The sequence below is a fragment of the Pan troglodytes genome, chromosome 15 (genome assembly GCF_028858775.2).
Source record: "Pan troglodytes isolate AG18354 chromosome 15, NHGRI_mPanTro3-v2.0_pri, whole genome shotgun sequence".
NCBI classification, from domain to species: domain Eukaryota; kingdom Metazoa; phylum Chordata; class Mammalia; order Primates; family Hominidae; genus Pan; species Pan troglodytes.
Genome location: NC_072413.2, coordinates 38,560,635 through 38,582,100, shown reverse-complemented (window position 1 = coordinate 38,582,100; position 21,466 = coordinate 38,560,635). Strand labels below are relative to the sequence as shown.

At 35.6% G+C, this 21,466-nt stretch overlaps 1 protein-coding gene across 2 annotated transcripts in view; it reads left to right on the top strand.

The window, feature by feature from the left end:
- LOC129136978 (uncharacterized) overlaps positions 1-21,466 on the top strand; it is a 249,194-nt gene that overhangs the window by 202,312 nt on the left and 25,416 nt on the right. For both annotated transcript variants that reach the window (XR_010150917.1, XM_054666006.2), the window contains 2 exons: positions 10,748-10,863; positions 19,144-19,228. Coding sequence is in view for 1 of the 2 variants with exons in the window: in XM_054666006.2 (XP_054521981.2) it covers positions 10,748-10,863; positions 19,144-19,228 (201 nt within the window). In the remaining variant the exon portion in view is untranslated. The remainder of the gene's footprint in view (positions 1-10,747; positions 10,864-19,143; positions 19,229-21,466) is intronic.

The window sequence follows — 21,466 nt, the reverse complement described above, 5'->3', positions numbered from 1 at the left end:
GCCTGCTGGGAGAACAACTGCTCTCTTCAAAGCTGTCAGACAGGGACATTTAAGTCTGCAGAGGTTACTGCTGTCCTTTTGTTTGTCTGTGCCCTGCCCCCAGAGGTGGAGCCTACAGAGGCAGGCAGGCCTCCTTGAACTGTGGTGGGCTCTACCCAGTTCGAGCTTCCTGGCTGCTTTGTTTACCTAATCAAGCCTGGGCAATGGCGGGCGCCCCTCCCCCAGCCTCGCTGCCGCCTTGCAGTTTGATCTCAGACTGCTGTGCTAGCAATCAGCGAGATTCCGTGGGTGTAGGACCCTCCGAGCCAGGTGTGGGATATAGTCTCGTGGTGCGCCGTTTTTTAAGCCGGTCTGAAAAACGCAATATTCGGGTGGGAGTGACCTGATTTTCCAGGTGTGTCCGTCACCCCTTTCTTTGACTCCCTGACCCCTTGCGCTTCCCAGGTGAGGCAATGCCTCGCCCTGCTTTGGCTCGCGCACGGTGCGCGCACCCACTGGCCTGCGCCCACTGTCTGGCACTCCCTAGTGAGATGAACCCAGTACCTCAGATGGAAATGCAGAAATCACCCGTCTTCTGCGTCGCTCACGCTGGGAGCTGTAGACCAGAGCTGTTCCTATTCGGCCATCTTGGCTCCTCCCCTGCCTGTAGTTTTTGTCATATAGATCTTGTACAGATTTTGTTAAGTTTATACCTAAGCGTTTCATTTTTGTGGTGCTAATTTAAACAGCATTGTGTTTTTAATTTAAAATTCCACTTGTGCATTGCTTGTATATAGAAAAGCCATTGAATTATATACATGAACCTTGTGTCCTGCAACATTCCTATAGTTGCTCATTAGTTCTAGGAGTTTCTTTGTCCATCCTTCTAGATTTTCTACATAGATGATCATGTTATCTGAGAACAAAGACAGTTTAATTTCTTCTTTTCAGATATGTACACCTCTTTTTCTCATCTTATTGCATTAGCTAGCTAAGAATTAAAGTAAGATGTGAAAAAGCAGTGGTGAGTGGAGATATCCTTGCCATCTTAGGTGAAAAACGTTGAGTTTCTCACATTCAGTACCATGTTAGCTGTAGGTTTTTTTGCAGATAATTTTTATCAAGTTCAGGATGGTCACCTTTATTCTAAGTTAACTGAGAGTTTTTATCATAAATGTTGTTATTTTGTCAAATGCTTTTCTTCATTTATTTATATGAGCCTGTGGTTTTTCTTCCTTAGCCTTCTGATGTTAGGGCTTACATTAGTTGGTTTCTGAATGTTGACCCAGCCTTGCATACCTGGTATAAATACCACACAGTAGAGCTGTATTTTCACATATTGTTGAATTTGAGTTGCTAATATTTTGTTTAAGATTTTTGATCTGTGTTCATAAGAGATATTGATCTGTGTTTTTCTTATAACGCCTTTGTCTGGTTTTGATATTAGAATAATTTTGGCCTCATAAAATGAGTTTGGAAGTGTTTTCTCTATTTCTATCTTCTAAAGGAGATTATAGAAATTGGTATAATTTCTTCAGTAAATATTTGGTAGAATTCACCAGTGAACCCATCTAGGCCTGATGCATTTTGTTTTGGAAAAGTATTAGTTATAGATTCAATTTTTAAAAAGACATGGACCTTCAAATAGTTTATTTCTTCTTGTGTGAATTTTGGCAGATTTTGTGTCTTTCAAAGCATTTGTCTCATTGACCTAATTATTGAATTTGTGCAGATAGAGATGTTAATAGTGTTCCTTGATTATCCTTTTAATGTCTATGGGATCTATAATAATGTTTCCTATTTTATTTCTGATATTAATGTCTGTCCTATGTCTTTTATTCATAGTTAGCCTGGCTAGAGGTATATCAATTTTATTGATCTTTTCAAAGAAGCAGTTTGTGGTTTTACTGATTTTTTCCTACTGAATTTATGTTTTTAAATTTATTTATTTCTACTCTAATTTTTATCGTTTCCTTTCTTGTGATTACTTTGGATTTAATTTACTCTTATTTTCTATTTTCCTAAGGTAGTATCTTAGATGATTAATTATGGATCTTTCTTCTTTTCTATTATATGCATGAACACCATATTTTTTTCTCTTGACACTGATTTTACTGCATTCCACAAACCTTGATAAGAATTTTTTTCTTTTTTTTAATTAAAAACAATTCAAATTTCTCTCCAGGTTTCTTTTTTGACCTAGAGTGGTAACATTTTTATTAACAGAAAATATTTTGTCCTATCTCTCTCCCAGTTCAGTGGCTGCTTGCAGATCTTAAATGTATGTAACTGAGAGGTGTCATGGAAGTGATCCTTTAGAGACAGAAAAATATCATAAATAACTTTCTAAGAAAAATCAGGCAATCTTTCTAGCTCAGACCATGCTAAGCAAATACTTATTAAATTATCTCTCTAATGGAAAATTAAAAAGTGATAAGGACTCTTTAAAATAATACATTTCTCCTTGTAATTTATTACAACATTTATAGTGTAGTTTATCATTCATTAATGTGGCACATGTTTATTGGTTAGTACTAGGTATACCCAGCAGTTAATGAAATAGTCAAAGCCATTTTGAAACTTACTTTATGGTAGAGTATAATAAATAGTAAGCAAAAAATACATAATAAGTAAATTATAAATCATATTAGAAAATCTTACGTGCTTTGAGGGAAAAAACAAACAGAGAAAGATAAGGGAGATCAGAATGTGGTAGGAAAGAGTTGTAACTGAAAATACAATAAAGTAGTTTGAGTAAGCCTTCTTGAAAAGCAAAGACTAGAAGATAGTGAGGGAATTAGCCACATGTCTAGCTAAGGAAAGCAGTAAAGACACGGCACCCAGTATAAAGGTTCTGTATTTTACAACTCTTAAATGCCATCTAAGAAATGTATAAGCTTTCGCTCATGCATAGCAAAAGTGCAGAGCTCTGGACATGGGATGTGAGGATGTCAGTTATCCCCCAAATTTCCAGATCTTTATTTCAGAACTGTACGAAATCATTTTGTTCCAAAAATAGTGCTATGTAAAATGGGCACTATTAATATTTATTAAAGGAATGTTAGTTGTTTTGGTCATATTTTAAGTTATGAATACTTGATCCCAGAAAATTAAAAAAATTGATTAATATCTACAGCTTTAATATAATTAATTTACTTGTAAGAAAATTGTAGTCTCTGTATGTTCATACATAATTCAAATTGTCTTCTCTAATATTAGTTTGTCTCTAGATATTAATCTTATTATAATTTATGAATGTTATCATAAACTTAAAAATTACATGTATTTCAGTGACATATTGTATCACATAAATTTAGTTTCTTCTACCAATATAACAGAATAAAATTCTGCTGTATTTATTAACAACTCTGGTTGATCAGCTGGTGGAAAAATTAACAGCTCTTTGTTAATTAGATTTGATTTCAAGGTAGAATCTATCTATGATTTGATGCTTGGTCACACTACTAACTGACTGAGGACACTTTGCTATGCTACACAAAAACCTACACATGACTCCGAAATATATGTCATTACTCTCTCATGTTTCTGTACTTATACTGGATTTGGAAGAATGAATATATTCTACTGATGTGCATGTTGCTAAACATTACATAAATTATGTAATACTACAGCAACTGGCAATTTCGTTTATTCATTTAATTTTTTTTTTTTTTTTTTGCCGGGCGTGGTGGCTCATGCCTGTAATCCCAGCACTTTGGGATGCTGAGGCAGGTGGATCACAAGGTCAAGAGATCCAGACCATCTTGGCCAACATGGTGAAACCTTGTCTCTACTAAAAATACAAAAATTAGCTGGGCATGGTGGCATGTGCCTGTAGTCCCAGCTACTCAGGAGGCTGAGGCAAGAGAATAGCTTGAACCAGGGAGATAGAGGTTGCAGTGAGCCAAGATCACACCACTGCACTTCAACTTGGTGACAGAGTGAGACTCCCTCTCAAAAAAAATCAGTCAATCAATCAATAAAGTGTTTTTGAGATTTTTTTCCCACAATGATACTTAAAGATACATCTTACCCATCTTAGCTGCTACAACACATAATGTCCCAATACATAAAGAAAACAGAGCATTTGTTTTCCTTTGTTCTAAATACATTTATCATACTGAAATATAGGTTTTTCCCCTCATTTTAAATTTTCTTGACATTGCTATGAAAAACTATTTCAGTGTACATTTTTTTATACTTTAAGTTCTGGGATACATGTGCAGAACATGCAGGTTTGTTACATAGGTATACACGTGCCATGATGGTTTGCTGCATCCATCAACCCGTCATCTACAGTAAGTATTTCTCCTAATGCTATCCCTCCCCATGCCCCCCACCCCGGACAAGCTCTGGTGTGTAATGTTCCCCTCCCTGTGTGCATGTGTTCTCCTTGTTCAACTCCCACTTATGAGTGAGAACATGCAGTGTTTGGTTTTCTGTTCCTGTGTTACTTTGATGAGAATGATGGTTTCCAGCTTCATCCATGTCCCTGCAAAGGACATGAACTCATCCTTTTTTATGGCTGCATAGTATTCCATGGTGTATATGTGCCACATTTTCTTTATCCAGTCTGTCATCGATGCGCATTTGGGTTGGTTCCAAGTCTTTGCTATTGTGAACAATGCTGCAATAAATATACATGTGCATGTGTCTTTATAGCAGCATGATTTATAATCCTTTGGGTATGTACCCAGTAATGGGATTGCTGGGTCAAATGGTATTTCTGGTTCTAGATCCTTGAGGAACTGCCACACTGTCTTCCACAATAGTTGAACTAATTTACACTTCCACCAACAGTTTAAAAGCATTCCTATTTCTCCAAATCCTCTCCAGTATCCGTTGTTTCCTGACTTTTTGAATGATCACCATTCTAACTGGTGTGAAATGGTATCTCACTGTGGTTTTGATTTGCATTTCTCTAATGACCAGTGATGATGAGCTTTTTGTCATATATTTCTTGACTGTATAAATGTCTTCTTTTGAGAAGTGTCTGTTCATATCCTTTGCCCACTTTTTGGTGGGCCCTTAGTTTTCTTCTTGTAAATTGTATAAGTTACTTGTAGATTCTGGATATTTGCCCTTTGTCAGATGGATAGATTGCAAAAATTTTCTCCCATTCTGTAGGTTACCTGTTAACTCTCATGATAGTTTCTTTTGCTGTGCAGAAGCTCTTTAGTTTATTTAGATCCCATTTGTCTATTTTGGCCTTTGTTGCCATTGCTTTTGGTGTTTTAGTCATGAAGTATTTGCCCATGCCTATGTCCTGAATGGTATTGCCTAGGTTTTCTTCTAGGATTTTTATGGTTTTAGATCTTTTTTTTTTTTATTATACTTTAAGTTTTAGGGTACATGTGCACATTGTGCAGGTTAGTTACATATGTATACACGTGCCATGCTGGTGCGCTGCACCCACTAACTCGTCATCTAGCATTAGGTATATCTCCCAATGCTATCCCTCCCCCCTCCCCCCTCCCCACCACAGTCCCCAGAGTGTGATATTCCCCTTCCTGTGTCCATGTGATCTCATTGTTCAATTCCCACCTATGAGTGAGAATATGCGGTGTTTGGTTTTTTGTTCTTGCGATAGTTTACTGAGAATGATGGTTTCCAATTTCATCCATGTCCCTACAAAGGACATGAACTCATCACTTTTTATGGCTGCATAGTATTCCATGGTGTATATGTGCCACATTTTCTTAATCCAGTCTATCATTGTTGGACATTTGGGTTGGTTCCAAGTCTTTGCTATTGTGAATAATGCTGCAATAAACATACATGTGCATGTGTCTTTATAGCAGCATGATTTATAGTCATTTGGGTATATACTCAGTAATGGGATGGCTGGGTCAAATGGTATTTCTAGTTCTAGATCCCTGAGGAATCACCACACTGACTTCCACAATGGTTGAACTAGTTTACAGTCCCACCAACAGTGTAAAAGTGTTCCTATTTCTCCACATCCTCTCCAGCACCTGTTGTTTCCTGACTTTTTAATGATTGCCATTCTAACTGGTGTGAGATGATATCTCATAGTGGTTTTGATTTGCATTTCTCTGATGGCCAGTGATGATGAGCATTTTTTCATGTGTTTTTTGGCTGCATAAATGTCTTCTTTTGAGAAGTGTCTGTTCATGTCCTTCGCCCACTTTTTGATGGGGTTGTTTGTTTTTTTCTTGTAAATTTGTTTGAGTTCATTGTGGATTCTGGATATTAGCCCTTTGTCAGATGAGTAGGTTGCGAAAATTTTCTCCCATTTTGTAGGTTGCCTGTTTACTCTGATGGTAGTGTCTTTTGCTGTGCAGAAGCTCTTTAGTTTAATTAGATCCCATTTGTCAATTTTGGCTTTTGTTGCCATTGCTTTTGGTGTTTTGGACATGAAGTCCTTGCCCACGCCTATGTCCTGAATGGTAATGCCTAGGTTTTCTTCTAGGGTTTTTATGGTTTTAGGTCTAACGTTTAAATCTTTAATCCATCTTGAATTGATTTTTGTATAAGGTGTAAGGAAGGGATCCAGTTTCAGCTTTCTACATATGGCTAGCCAGTTTTCCCAGCACCATTTATTAAATAGGGAATCCTTTCCCCATTGCTTGTTTTTCTCAGGTTTGTCAAAGATCAGATAGTTGTAGGTATGCGGCGTTATTTCTGAGGGCTCTGTTCTGTTCCATTGATCTATATCTCTGTTTTGGTACCAGTACCATGCTGTTTTGGTTACTGTAGCCTTGTAGTATAGTTTGAAGTCAGGTAGTGTGATGCCTCCAGCTTTGTTCTTTTGGCTTAGGATTGACTTGGCGATGCGGGCTCTTTTTTGGTTCCATATGAACTTTAAAGTCGTTTTTTCCAATTCTGTGAAGAAAGTCATTGGTAGCTTGATGGGGATGGCATTGAATCTGTAAATTACCTTGGGCAGTATGGCCATTTTCACGATATTGATTCTTCCTACCCATGAGCATGGAATGTTCTTCCATTTGTTTGTATCCTCTTTTATTTCCTTGAGCAGTGGTTTGTAGTTCTCCTTGAAGAGGTCCTTCACATCCCTTGTAAGTTGGATTCCTAGGTATTTTATTCTCTTTGAAGCAATTGTGAATGGGAGTTCACTCATGATTTGGCTCTCTGTTTGTCTGTTGTTGGTGTATAGGAATGCTTGTGATTTTTGTACATTGATTTTGTATCCTGAGACTTTGCTGAAGTTGCTTATGAGCTTAAGGAGATTTTGGGCTGAGACAATGGGGTTTTCTAGATAAACAATCATGTCGTCTGCAAACAGGGACAATTTGACTTCATCTGTTCCTAATTGAATACCCTTTATTTCCTTCTCCTGCCTGATTGCCCTGGCCAGAACTTCCAACACTATGTTGAATAGGAGCGGTGAGAGAGGGCATCCCTGTCTTGTGCCAGTTTTCAAAGGGAATGCTTCCAGTTTTTGCCCATTCAGTATGATATTGGCTGTGGGTTTGTCATAGATAGCTCTTATTATTTTGAAATACGTCCCATCAATACCTAATTTATTGAGAGTTTTTAGCATGAAGGGTTGTTGTATTTTGTCAAAGGCTTTTTCTGCATCTATTGAGATAATCATGTGGTTTTTGTCTTTGGCTCTGTTTATATGCTGGATTACAATTACTCTGAGCTACGGGAGGACATTCAAACCAAAGGTTTTAGATCTTATGTTTAAGTCTTTAATCCATCTTGAGTTAATTTTTGTATAAGGTGTAAGGAAGGGGTCCAGTTTCAGTTTTCTGCATATGGCTAGCCAGTTTTCCCAACACCATTTATGGAATAGGGGATCCTTTCTCCATTGCTTGTTTTTGTCAGGTTTGTCGAAGATCAGCTGGTTGTCAATATGTGGTGTTATTTCTGAGGACTCTGTTCTGTTCCATTGGTCTATATATCTGTTTTGGTATCAGTGTCATGCTGTTTTGGTCACTGCAGCCTTGTAGTATAGTTTGAAGTCAGGTAGCGTGATGCCTTCAGCTTTGTTCTTTTTGCTTAAGATTGTCTCAGCTATATATGCTCTTTTTTGCTTCCATATGAAATTTAAATTAGCTTTACTCTAATTCTGTGAAGAAAGTCAATGTTAGGTTGATGGGGACAGCATTGAATCTATAAATTACTTTGGGCAGTATGGCCATTTTCACGATATTGATTATTTCTATCCATGAGCATGGAATATTTTTCCATGTGTTTGTGTCCTCTCTTATTTCCTTGAGCAGTGGTTTGTAGTTCTCCTTGAAGAGGTCCTTCACATTCCTTGTAAGTTGTATTCTTTGATATCTTATTCTCTTTGTAGTAATTGTGGATGTGAGTTCACTCATGATTTGGCTCTCTGTCTGTTATTGGTGTATATAATGCTTGTGATTTTTGCAGATTGATTTTTTTATCTTGAGACTTTGCTGAAGTTGCTTATCAGCTTAAGGAGATTTGGGGCTGAGACAATGAGGCCTTCTGAATATACAATCATGTCAACTGCAAACAGAGACAATTTTACTTCCTTTTTTCCTGTTTGAATACCCTTTATTTCTTTCTCTTGCCTGATTGCCCTGGCCAGAACTTCCAATACTATTTAGTGTACATTCTTTTAAGTGTGAAGTTTTCTCTAAGATAAATATAGCTTTATATATGAAGGGTTTTCTAGAATGTATATCTAGGAGTACACTTTCTGGGCTTTGTGTACACACATTTACAACATTATTAGGTATTTTGTCAATTGCCCCCTCAAGTCGTTGCCTCAATTTACACTCCAACCACTCATAAAATTACCTGTTCCCTCATATCCTCATGAACACTTGGTGACATTGCTTTAATAGGTGTGACTCAGCTTGATATACTGTTGTTTAATTTGTTCTCTCATTAGTACTAAAGTTAAATATTCTCACAGTTATTTGCCTTTTGGATTTATTTCTCTGTAAATCATTTTATATTATTTGCTAATTTTGTGTTGGTTGTCTTTTACTTCTTTGTGAGGTCTTCACTGTATTCTGAATATTAACCCTTTGCTTACTTTGAATATGTTACCCTAATATCTTATGCCTTGAATTGATTGTGATGATAAATTTTCTGTCATTCTTGTTTATGTTCCCTTCTTATATGTCTTTTTTGCTCTAGCTGGTTGTTTGTTTGTTTGTTTTGTTATTTGACAGCAAGCTCATCCTTAAGCTCTAAGTGATTTTAGTTCTCTTTTTATTACCTCTTCTCAGCTACTTGTTTAGTTTGTGGAATTTCACAAATAACAGTAAAACTATAGGCCTTTTGTAGCAACCCTGCATTAAATCAAGGCTATTTTCCTTATTTAGATAGTGTTTTTAGATGGCTTTTGTATTTATATTCACAAGTGGGATTGAGATTCATTATTCTTTTCTCCACTTTTTCTTACTTAATTTCTCTATTAACTCTATTCTAGGCATATCAAATGAGGAGACACTGTATAGATTAGATTATTTTCATGGAATAAGAGACAAAACAGTTGTGCCTGAAGTAACTTTAGTACAGATTTTAAATACTTTACTGGCTGTAGGTCTACTGTAAGTGTTTATTACTCTTTAAAAAATCATATTTTTTCCCTAAAATTATCTAGTCAAATTTTTCTAATTATATTTTCATAAACATTTTCATATTTTAATCCCTTTTGTAGTTACCTTTTATTTCTAATATTATGTTTTCCTTGATTTTATTTGAAAAAATTTATTCCTTAACAAAGATTTTTAAACAGCTGCAGAAAGTAATAAAATATTTCTTTGTTTTTTATTTCATGTAATATACTCATATCAATTATTCCCTTTCTTCTGCTTGTTTATGTTCTTTGTTCATTTAGGAAGTATTTATACGGGGATGTTTAGATTATTGAATTGCGATTTTTATTCCTTTTAATATATACTGAAAGCTATAAGCTTTAGCATTAAATATTGCTTTATTAATCACATACTATTTAATATATAATGTTTCCTTTATTTTTTAACATTAAATATATTGCTAGTTTCTGACTTAATTATTTCTTTAACATATCATTATTTTGCAGCCTACTTTCTTTTTCTAAATTTATGATATAATTGCATTTAGGTTTCATTTATGTTATTGATTTAATATTTTGTTACATTGTAAACTTTGCTTATTATGAATGGAATTAATGGTATTTCATTATATTTTTAGTATCCATTGAGATTCCTCGATTACAATATATTTATGATTCTTAAATGCTTGAACATGTATTTTTAATACATGGAAACAGGATACTGTATATGTGTACTATGTACAATTTTTAAAATATATTTGTCAAATATTCTACACTTTTTCTAATATTATATCTGTTTAAATGATCTGTAACAAATATATAAACATATACATATTAAAATTTTTTACAAATGTTTTATTTTGATTCTCCAATTTTTTCCATATATTTTGAAGATATATTATTATCAAATATTCAATTTATTGCATATTCCTATTGAATTTGCTATTTTATTATTATGAAGTCACTTTCTGCTTTTATTATATAGTGCTAAATAGAAAACATATCATCTCTAAAACTTAGCAGCATAAAACAACAATAATTATTTGGCTTGCCAACATGCAGTTTTGAAATATCTATATGGGAGAGACTTGTTTCTATCCCAGGCATCCTCAACTGAGGCTCAGTTGAAAACTGATGGATTTGCTTTTATGATGGCTCACTCACACGGGCAGCAGTCAGTAGGGTGGTCATCAGGCTGAGGGCTAAACGACTTGATTGCTCTTCATGTGAAACTTCCCTTTGGCTTTGATTTCCTCACAGCATGGTGACTGGATTCCAAGGGAAACTGTATCAAGAAAAAGAGCACCAAACAAAAGTCATGTCACCTTTCCTGACCAGTGATGCAGCTTCCATTCTACCACATTCCATTCATCAAGGTAGGCACAAAGCTCTGCTGAGATTCAGTGGGCAGGAAAATAACCCTCATTGTCATTGCCTAGGGCCTTAGCAAAGTTCTAAAAGAACATTTAAGAAGACAGACATTCTTGCAGCCATTTTTGGAAAATACAATCCACTACACATTCTTCATAGTAATGTAAGCTTAGTTTTTGTTTTATTTTGCCCTTATATCTAGATTGATATTCATATTAATTTACCCATATAAGTATTCATCATGTTCTGGTTTGCCTAACATATCATTTTTAAGCCCCTTAACTGCCAACTATTTTGAAAAATCAAATCTGAGATATCTATCACATACAAGTGTAATCCAATTACAGTTTCCAATAATTTCCCGTATATAAGCAACATAGGAAATTTTAAGTGTAGTTCTAGCCCACTGCAATAAAGCAAATATCATAATAAAATGAGTCACACAAATTTTTTGGCTTCCCAGTACATAAAAAAGTTATGTTTACACTATAGTGTAGTCTATCTTGTGCAATAATATGTTTTCAAAACTATATGTATTAGTATGTTTTCATGCTGCTGATAAAGACATACCTGAGACCGGGCAATTTATAAAGAAAAATTGACTCACAGTTCCACATAGCTGGGGAGGCCTCACAATCATGGTGGAAGGCAAAAAGCACATCTTACATTGCGGCAGACAAGAGAGAATTTATGCAGAGAATCTCCCCCTTGTAAAACCATCAGATCTCATGAGACTTATTCACTATCATGTGAACAGCACGGGAAAGACTTGCCCCCATGATTCAATTACCTCCCACCAGGTCCCTCCCACAAAACACAGGAATTGTGGGAGCTACAGTTCAAGATGAGATTTGGGTGGGGACATAGCTAATTCATATCACCATGTATATATACCTTGATCAAAAAATACTGTATTGCTAAATAAAAGTGCTCACAATTATCTAAGCCTTCACCAAGTCATAGTAGTTTTGCTGATGAAGGGTCTTGTCTTGATATTGATGGCTGTTGACTTAAGAGGCTAGTGGTTGCTGAAGGTTAAGCAGGTTTTGCAATTGTTTCAAATAAGACAATGATGAAGTTTGACACATTAATTGATTATTCCTTTCACAAAAGATTTTTCTGTTGCATGCCAAGCTGCTTGAGAGCATTTTCCCCATAGTAAAACTTCTTTCAAAATTGGAGTCCATCTTCTCAAACCTTGCTGCTGCTTTATCAAATTGATGGAATTTAGTTGATAAATCCTTTGTTGTTATTTCAACAATGTTTACAGCATGCAAATCTGGAATAGATTCCATCTCAAGAAACCACTTTCTTTTCTCATCCAAAAGAGGCAAATCCTCATCCATTCAAGTTATATCATGAGATGGCAAATCCTCATCCATTCAAGTTATATCATGAGATTTCAGCAATTCAATCACATCTTCAGGTTTTACTTCTAATTCTTGTTCTCTTGCTATTTCTACCAAATCTATAGTGAGAAGTTCTGAACCCCTCAAAGTTGCTTATGAGAGTTGGACTCAACTCCTTTTGAACTCCTGTTAATATTGATATTTTAACTTTTCCCCTTGAATCAAAAATGTTCTTAATGGCATATAGAAAGGTGAATCTTTTCTAGAAAATTTTCAGTTGAATATGACTTTGCCCATGTTCATCAGAGGAATTACTATCTATGGCAGCTATAGCCTTATGAAATGTATTTCTAAAATAATAAGCCTCGAAAGTCAAAATTACTTCTTGATCCATGGGCTGCAGAATGGATGTTGCATTAGCAGGAATAAAAACATTTATCTTCTTGGATATCTTCATCCAAGCTCTTGCATGGTGAGGTACATTGTCAATGAACCACATTATTTTGAAAATAATCTGTTTTCTCAGCAGTAGGTCTCAACAGTGAGATTAAACTATTCAGTAAACCATACTGTAAAGAGATGTGCTGTCCTTCGGGCTTTGTTGTTTCACTTATAGAACACAGACACAGTAGATGTTCTATAATTCTTAAGGACCTTAGAATTTTCAGAACGGTTAATGAGCATTGGCTTCAACTTAAAATCACTAGTTCAAATAGCTCCTAAAAAGAGAGATAGCCTGTCCTTTGAAGTTTTGAAGCAAGGATTCAAAAGATTTGAAGAGGATTGGTTTCTCTCTCTAGTTATGAAAATTCTAGATGGCATCTTCTTCCAAGGCTGTTTTGTCTACCTTGGTAATCTGCTATTTAGTGTAGCCATCTTCATCAATGATCTTAGAGAGGTCTCTGTATAACTTACTGAAGGTTCTCCATTACAACTTGCTGCTTCACCTTGCATTTTTGTGATATGGAGATGGCTTCTTTCCTTAAACCTCATGAACCAAACTCTGCTAGCTTCAAACTTTCCTTCTGCAGTTCCCTCACCTCTCTCAGCCTTCACAGAACTGAAGAGTTACAGCCTTCCTCTGGATTAGGCTTTGTTTTAAGGGAATGTTGTGGCTGGTATGATCTATCCAGACCACTAAAACTTTCTCCATATCAGCAATAAGGCTGTTGAGCTTTCTTATCATTCATGTCTTCACTGGAGTAGCACTTTTAATTTCCTTCAAGACCTTTTCCTTTGCATACACAATGTGGTTGTTTGGGGAAAGAGGCCTAGCTTTCAGCCTGTCTCAGCTTTCAACATGCCTTCCTCACTAAGCTTAATCATTTCTAGCTTTTGATTTACAGTGAGAAACTTGCGATTCTGCCTTTTACTTGAACAGTTAAAGGCCATTGTGGGGTTATTAATTGGCCTAATTTCAGTAATGTTGTGCCTCAGGGAATGAGGGGATCCAAGGAGAGGGAGAGAGACCAGGGAACAGATCATAGAAGGAGCAGTCAGAACACACACGTTTATGGATTAAGTTTGCTGTCTTATATGAGTGCTTGTTCACGGAGCCTCAAAACAAATACAATAGTAACATCAAAGACTACTGATTACAAAACACCACAACAGGTATGATACTAATAAAAAAGTTTGAAATATTGGAACAATTACAAAAATGTGACCCAGAGAGGCATTTTTGTAGTGAGCACATGCTGTTGAAAAATGGCACCAATAGACTTGTTCAACTCAAGGTTACCACAAACCTTTAATTTGTAAAAATTGCAGTATCTGTGAAGTGTAATAAAGCAAGTATGCATGTGCATTTATTCTTAGCTAGTTTTTTGAAATTTATTATACTTTCAATTTTTTTAAATTTATTTCTTCCTTTTAATTTTGGTTGCTCATATGTTTTATTTCCTTCTCCTCTTTCACTGTTTTGAATGTTATACACTCCATTAATTTGTCTTTATGAATATAATTAAATTTTGAATTTGTACCTTTGACATTAAAATTTTTAAGTTAAGTACTATAAACAATTTATAGAACTTCAAGTAAAATTATCATCTTGTGACTTTTCAAAAATTACTTTTATATAACCTTGTTTTCACATATTAATGTGTCACTATTTTCACTTTTTCTTATCGTAGTTTTAGGTTTACTAATTTATTTGCTCAACTTTCCTGCTTGCATCTCATTTCTTCCTTTTGAATTCAATTTCTTTCTCTCTGAATCATAGTTTTCAGGGATGCTGTGTGAGCAGTAGCCTCACTAAGTCTTTATTGAATAGAATAGGTTTGTTTTACTCTTAATCTTAATTAACAATTTAACTGAGTGCAGGGGTCTAGGTTGACAGCTAATTTATCTTTGCAGCTTTAGCATTTCGAATTTGTTATTCTTTTATCTTCTGGACTGTATTATTTTTGCTGTTGGTGTATTTGCAACCAGTTAATTTGTAACTAGTATGTCCTTTATTAGGGCTGTTTTTCATTTTTGTACTCTACATTTCAGTAAAATTTTATAAGATGGTTTTATTTTTTACTTTTTCTGCTATATATTTCCTCTGTTTGTTGACTGCAAAACCACTTGCTTTTATTAAATCCAGAAAATTATCAGCCTCTTTGTCAACATGCATAGCCTTCATCCATTCTATTACCTTCCTCTGAGATGTTGTTTGGACCTTGCCAACCTATCTTCCACAACTCTTAATTTCTTACTTACTTTTCACCTCGGTATTTCTCTAAACTGCATCCTAGTAAATAATCTCGGGCCATTTTATTAGCTGTATTTGATATGTTGCTTAATGACCCACTGAGTTTGTAACAATAATATTTTTTATAAATACATTTTAGACATTCCATTTTACTTTTGTCCAGATCTGAATTTTTACATTTTTTTCTTCACGGTTTTAATATACAAATTGCTTGAAAAATAATCATTTCTTCTGTATTTCTCTTGTTGTAATCATGCTTACTTTTACTCATGGCAGATAATTTTCTAACATGTGTCTAAATAAGTGGATGAAAATCTTTAATAAAACATGATATATAGGGGTCCTGTGTAGCAGAGATGACAACTGGGTAAAAAATTAAGATAAATGGATACTATAAGGGTAACATATAAAAGAACTTACTTACAGAAAAAAAGCTCTAGAGAGAACTAGTAAAAATAAATACTAACATAATAGCTGATAATTTTTGGAATTATTCTTCTGGTGATATAAGACAATGTATATAATGAAAAATCTCAATCTTAACATATTTGAAATGTAGGCTATGGGTAAGAATCCTCATAGAAAAGTATTCTCTATTCAAAATCTTCTGAAGATGAAAATTTTTTGTGGGGGTGGTGGCTGGTGAATATACTTCTTTATTCGTGTAGAACTTAATCTTTTCGTGGCTTTAAGAAGGAATGTCATTTTCAGCCCCTCAAATACTTACCTCCCCCATGGCCTGAGATCCCTCTCCTGTTTCATATAGATGCTTTAACAACCCAATTCCCAGGTCAATGAGATGGAATCCAACCCCCCGAGGAAGCCAGAGCATCACGATTTGTGCATTTTCTATATCTGTTTTTGATAATTTTTTATTTGCTCTCAAGAGCACAAATAGTCATTTAAAAGACAACTTATTTTTTCTATCCTTTGAATCTGCATGTAACAAACAGGTTTTCAAATATTTTCACCCAAAACAAAAAAACCAACCCTGTCTTAATCCATTTCGACTGCTGTAACAAAATTGATAATTTATAAACTATATAATTTATGCTCACAGTTCTAGAAGCTGGGAATTCCAAGATCAAGGCACTAGCAGATTCACAGTGTGTGGTGGGGGCCCATTTCTTATAAATGACACCGTCTATGTGACCTTACATGGCAGAAGAGCAAGGCAGCTCTCTGGGTGCTCTGTTATAAGGGCATTTATCTTATTCATGGGGGTGGATCACTCATTACCCAGTCACTTCCCCAAGACCCCACCTCTTCATACCAATGTATTGGGGATTAGTTCTCAACATATTAATTTTGGAGAGACACAAACATTCAGACTATAGCAAGCTTTCAATTTATTTCTTCCCTGCTTCCCTATTTCCAGCTGCAAATCACCATCTTCAGAGAGTTCCTGAAAACATTGTTATAAGGAAATCTGATTAAACACATTCATAAGAAGTTATAGGATTACTTGCATTTTAACAGAAGATGCTTATAAGCATAAAAACAGTTCATTTATTTGATATCATCTCCAGTTAAAAACCAGCACCTGGAAAGTATTGGTGAAATACACCTAGCCTTGTAACAAATTCTATTTAATCATTTTACAAAAGCATAACTTTTATTATCAGCACCACACTCCTAAAATAAGTACAGTAGTACTTCCTTATCTAAAATTTCCATTTCTGTAGTTTTAGTAACAGGCAGTCAATGGCAGTCCAGAAATATTATTCATACATGAAAAGTTGCAGAAGTAAATAACTTATAATTTTTTAATTGTGCACCGTTCTTAGTAATGTGATGAAATCTCATGCCAACCTGCTTCCCCTGCACAGGATATGAGTCGTCCCTTTGTCCAAAGTATCCATGCCATATATGCCACCTGCATGTTAGTCACTTATTTGCCACCTGGGTTATCAGATTTTAAAAAATAGTATATATAGGCTTTGGTTTCAGTACTATACATGGTTTCAGGAATCCACTGAGGGTCTTGGAATGGGTCCCTAACAGGTAAGGGGGGACAAATGTTATCAAAAGTTCATGGTTGAGTCAGAAGAAACATATATTTTATTACCATAATCTTCATGAATAGCTATCAGTTAAAAATCTCAAATTAAAAACAAAAAACTGTTCACTCATACAGCATGTTCCCGCTTTAGTTCCCATACCATTTTAAATAACAAAACAAATCCTGTAACTATATATTATAATAAAATATACAAATAAAGCCATTTTAATTTTGGTGTGATTTTTGTTAGTCCTACCATTTTTACATTAAAATTTATGTAACAGTTGTCAAGAAGTAGTCACATTTGTCTCTGTCTCTTCTTTAGTAAATACTTAGAATATTGTTTAATTTTCTAGTGTTTTATAGAATGAAGGGTTCATGACATCTTATTAACCTAGTAGAGAACTAAAAGTGTAACCAAAATTAATTTTTGACTTTAGACGATCATAAAATTAAAAAACTAGATAGCTTTTATACTGCATAAAGTCTGTTCTGAATAGCCTTCCTGAAAAGCAGTTTAAAGATTTCTACGTGATTTAGTAAATAGAGTTTTTTGTCTGCAAATGTTTTCATATGCTCATGCAACCACTGTTATAAAACATTTGTTCTGTTGGTAATAAAATTTTGCCCTCACCCCAGGTTTATAGCATAATTTTATTTCAAAAGCAATATTCAGTAATACTTCATTTAACAAGGGTTCTGGGAATAAAATTCATTTAAGGCAAAGTGACTTCTTCACTTCCTATTAACTGAGGTTATTGAAAGAAAAAGCTTTTGGTATGGTTAAAAATTTATGTTTTCTTCCTTTGAATTAATAGGTCCAGAGCAGAAAGAGTGACTTACTTTTCAAAGAATAATATTTCTCAATAAGGAAAGCAAAAAAGTCAATCATAAAATAATAGTAATAGTGTGATAACAATTATAATTATAGCATTGCTTGCCCTTCCACAGTCTTTGCTAAAGAAATCACCCAGAATGATATTTTTACATGTCGTATCATGACACATCTCTTGTGGCATCCCATCTTCTTCACTGCCAGTAGTCAAATTCAAGCCCTGCCTACCATTCACAAAGCCCTAACTTATCTGGCCCCTATCTACCACTTTGGTTTCATCTCCTACCATCCCCCTCCCCTTGGGTTTCTTATTGTTCCTCGAATGTGCCAAGCATTCTCCCTTCCTTGAAAATCTGTGCATGCTGTTCCCTCTCCCAGAATGTTTTTCTCCCAGATATCCTTAATGCAATCAAGTCTTCATTGAAATATCATCTAAGAGGATGAAATCAATAACCCCAACTTAAGTAGTATCCACTTGTCACTCTGTATCACCTTACACTGTTATATTTTTTCATAACGTTTATCACCATTGGTTTATTTACTAAGTGCTTACTATGTACGAGATGCTGTTCTAATCGCCGAGAAAAGCAGACAAAAGTCCCTGCTCTCATGAAGCTTACATTTTAATTTAATATCAGATGATAATATGTTTACTCTTTATTGCCCATCTCCTGCCATAACCCCCACTTGGAAACTAAGTTCCATGCCAGCAGTGACTTTATTTTGTCACTGTGGTATCCCCAGAACCTATATCAGTGCCTGGCAAACTGCAGTTCTTAAACAAACATTTATTGAATAAATGAATGAATACAAATAAAAATGAAAGTCATCCTATACAAAATTTTCAATATAAAAACAATTAAATGCATTATCTCTTTCAAGTGATGAATATGATGTTGATTACCTCATTTTGCAAATTAACATGAGGCTATTTAGAAAGCTTACATGACATGCAATGTCACATGCCTTGTACATTGCACAGATAGGACTTGATCCAGCAACTTCTGAGTAAAACTTTAGTTTTTTTCCACAGTAAAACATTACCCCCACAGCCTTACTATCAAGTCTCAATTACCTGATTTAATGGAAAGAGTAGACTAGTAAGGATTTTATGATGACATGAATGCAGCAGGTACACTTATTCCGTGCTAGCAGAGCCTTCACTGACCATGAAGGATGAAAATACCATATGTTCCCTTTCCTACTGCATTTCCAACTTGGAGTAGACAATATAACACGAGGGAAAATCTACTTGAAATTTTTGAAGTGAAACTATTTATCTTAATAAAAAGAGAAAGGTATATAAGAAAGGCTGTCTTTCTCACACCCTTTGTCATTGTCACCCACCTCTCAATGTGTTTCTTTGTCACCTGCTTTCTTCTTCCCGTTTCTGAATGTGTTTAGAATGTGATGGTTGGAGCTGTTGTAGCTGTATTACAACCAGGAGGAAAGACTTTGCTGACGTACTAAGGATGGAAACTAAAAAAAGGTAAGAGGCATATGCGCTCCAAATTATCATCTTGATCTCTGCACTATGTCTGGGATGACCCACCTCTTTAATTCTTGTTATATAGATAAAAATAAACCTGTGTTGTCTAAGTCAGTACTGGTCACTTCCTCTCTTACTTTGTAGCTACAAATGATCTGATAGATTAAAAAGGAGAAAGAGAACAAGTGTTAAATTAGCCAATTTATGATATTACAGCCTCTTTCATTTCAAATTATTAAATAATCTCTCTTTTTCCTGATCCCTCTCTGTTATCCTCCCCAAGATGACATACAGAGCTATGGAAAAGATTTGTGTGCTCTTAAGGTCTCAGAAAAGGATACAGTGCCATTAGTCACAGCCTTCTGGCTTCTTTTTGGTCTCTGCTTCCAAATGGCTAGCTAGGATTAGTTTCTGCTGAGAGAACAACTGCTCCTTCTGACCTTGGTGACATTGACATCAATTCTTCCTATTAACTGTTCACCTCTTTGATATTTGCGAATGGTTTACTCTTCACTAGATCAGCTCCAGGAGTCCCTATATATTGGCTTAATCTCATTTCACCTATTGGTAGTGCTTCAGATCCCCTGAGATTTGGCTGTGACTTCTATTCATACTCTATCCTGAATGAGTCCTCTGTACTGTTGATCACAGAATCACATCTTGCAACAGAGCACACAAAGGAACTATGATACTTTATGTGTCTCACTGGAGCCACTGACATTCAGGGTAGTCTCAGAGAAGTTAAATGAAAGCATTCAGCCTGGATAAACACACCACAGCACAGATTATATTCAATTGTACTTGTCCTAGTTTGTCATAGTCCTAGTTTGTCAAGGTTGCCAAACTCCAAAACAGATAGTTGGAGAATTAAAAGTGCCTTCTTTCTTTGACCTTTCCCTCTAACTGTGTTGTATACTCCTTTCTTCAGTAAGATCAGTCTTACACAGTAGAGGAGATTACTGCAAAACTTGTCACCCTCCCTTCACATCCGTTCATTTAAAAATTTATGCGGGACTAAGGCGCAGATTTTCTGCTTAATCTTTTTTCACCTAGACTTCCTTAACACATATCTTTCATACTTCTACTCCCTCTCTGGTGTTGTGATGAAAGAATGGAACTGAGGAGTAATTTATGGGGTGGGAGTAGTAAAAAGTTTAGCAATTTAACATTTTAAGGCATTATTTTCGTTACTCAAACAATTGAAATTGATAAAAGCTAAGCCAATCAGAAAGATGATGTATTGAAAAGATAGTGGATAGCTCAAAAATCTAAATGGAATGTATATTAGTTTGTTCCCACACTGCTATAAAGAACTACCCAAGACTGTGTAATTAATAAAGAAAAGAGGTTTAGTTGACTCACAGTTCCACAGGCTGTACCGGAAGCAAGGCTGGGAGGCCTCAGGAAAATTAAAATCATGGCAGAAGGTGAAGGGTAAGTAAACATGTCTTACCATGGCAGAGCAAGAGAGAGACAGAGTGAAGGGGGGCGTGCCACACTTTTAAACCATCAGATCTCACAATAACTCACTATCACAAGAACTGCAAGGGAGAAATCCACCAGTATGATGCAATCACCTCCCACCAGGCCCCTCCTTCAATTCCATATAAGATTTGTACAGGGACACAAATTCAAACCATATTATTCTGCCCCTGGCCCCTCCCAAATTTCATGTTCTCTTACATTGCAAAACACAATTACCTCTTCTCAACACTCCCCCAATCCTGTTTCCAGCATTAACTCAAAACTCTACAGTTCAATGTCTCATCTGAGACAAGATTAGTCCCTTCTGCCTATGAGCCTGTAAAATAAAAAACAAGTTAGTTACTTCTGAGATACAATGGGAGTACAGGCTTTGTGTAAATGCTCCCATTTGAAATGGGAGAAATGGGCCAAAACAAAGGGGCTACAAGCCTCATACAAGTCCAAACCCCAGCAGGGCAGTCATTAAATCTTAAAGCTAAAAAAACAAAAAACAACAACAACAACAAAAAAACCTCCTTTGACTCCATGTCTCACATCCAGAGAACACTCATGCAAGGGGTGGGCTCCAAAGGCCTTGGCAGCTGCACCACTGTGGCTCTGCAGGGTACAGCACCTGCAGCTTTACATGGGCTGGCATTGAGTGCCTGCTGCTTTTCTAGGCACACGGTTTAAGCTGTTGGTGGATCTGCCATTTTGGGATCTGGAGGATAATGGCTCTCTTCTCACAGCTCCACTAGGGAGTGCCTGAAATGC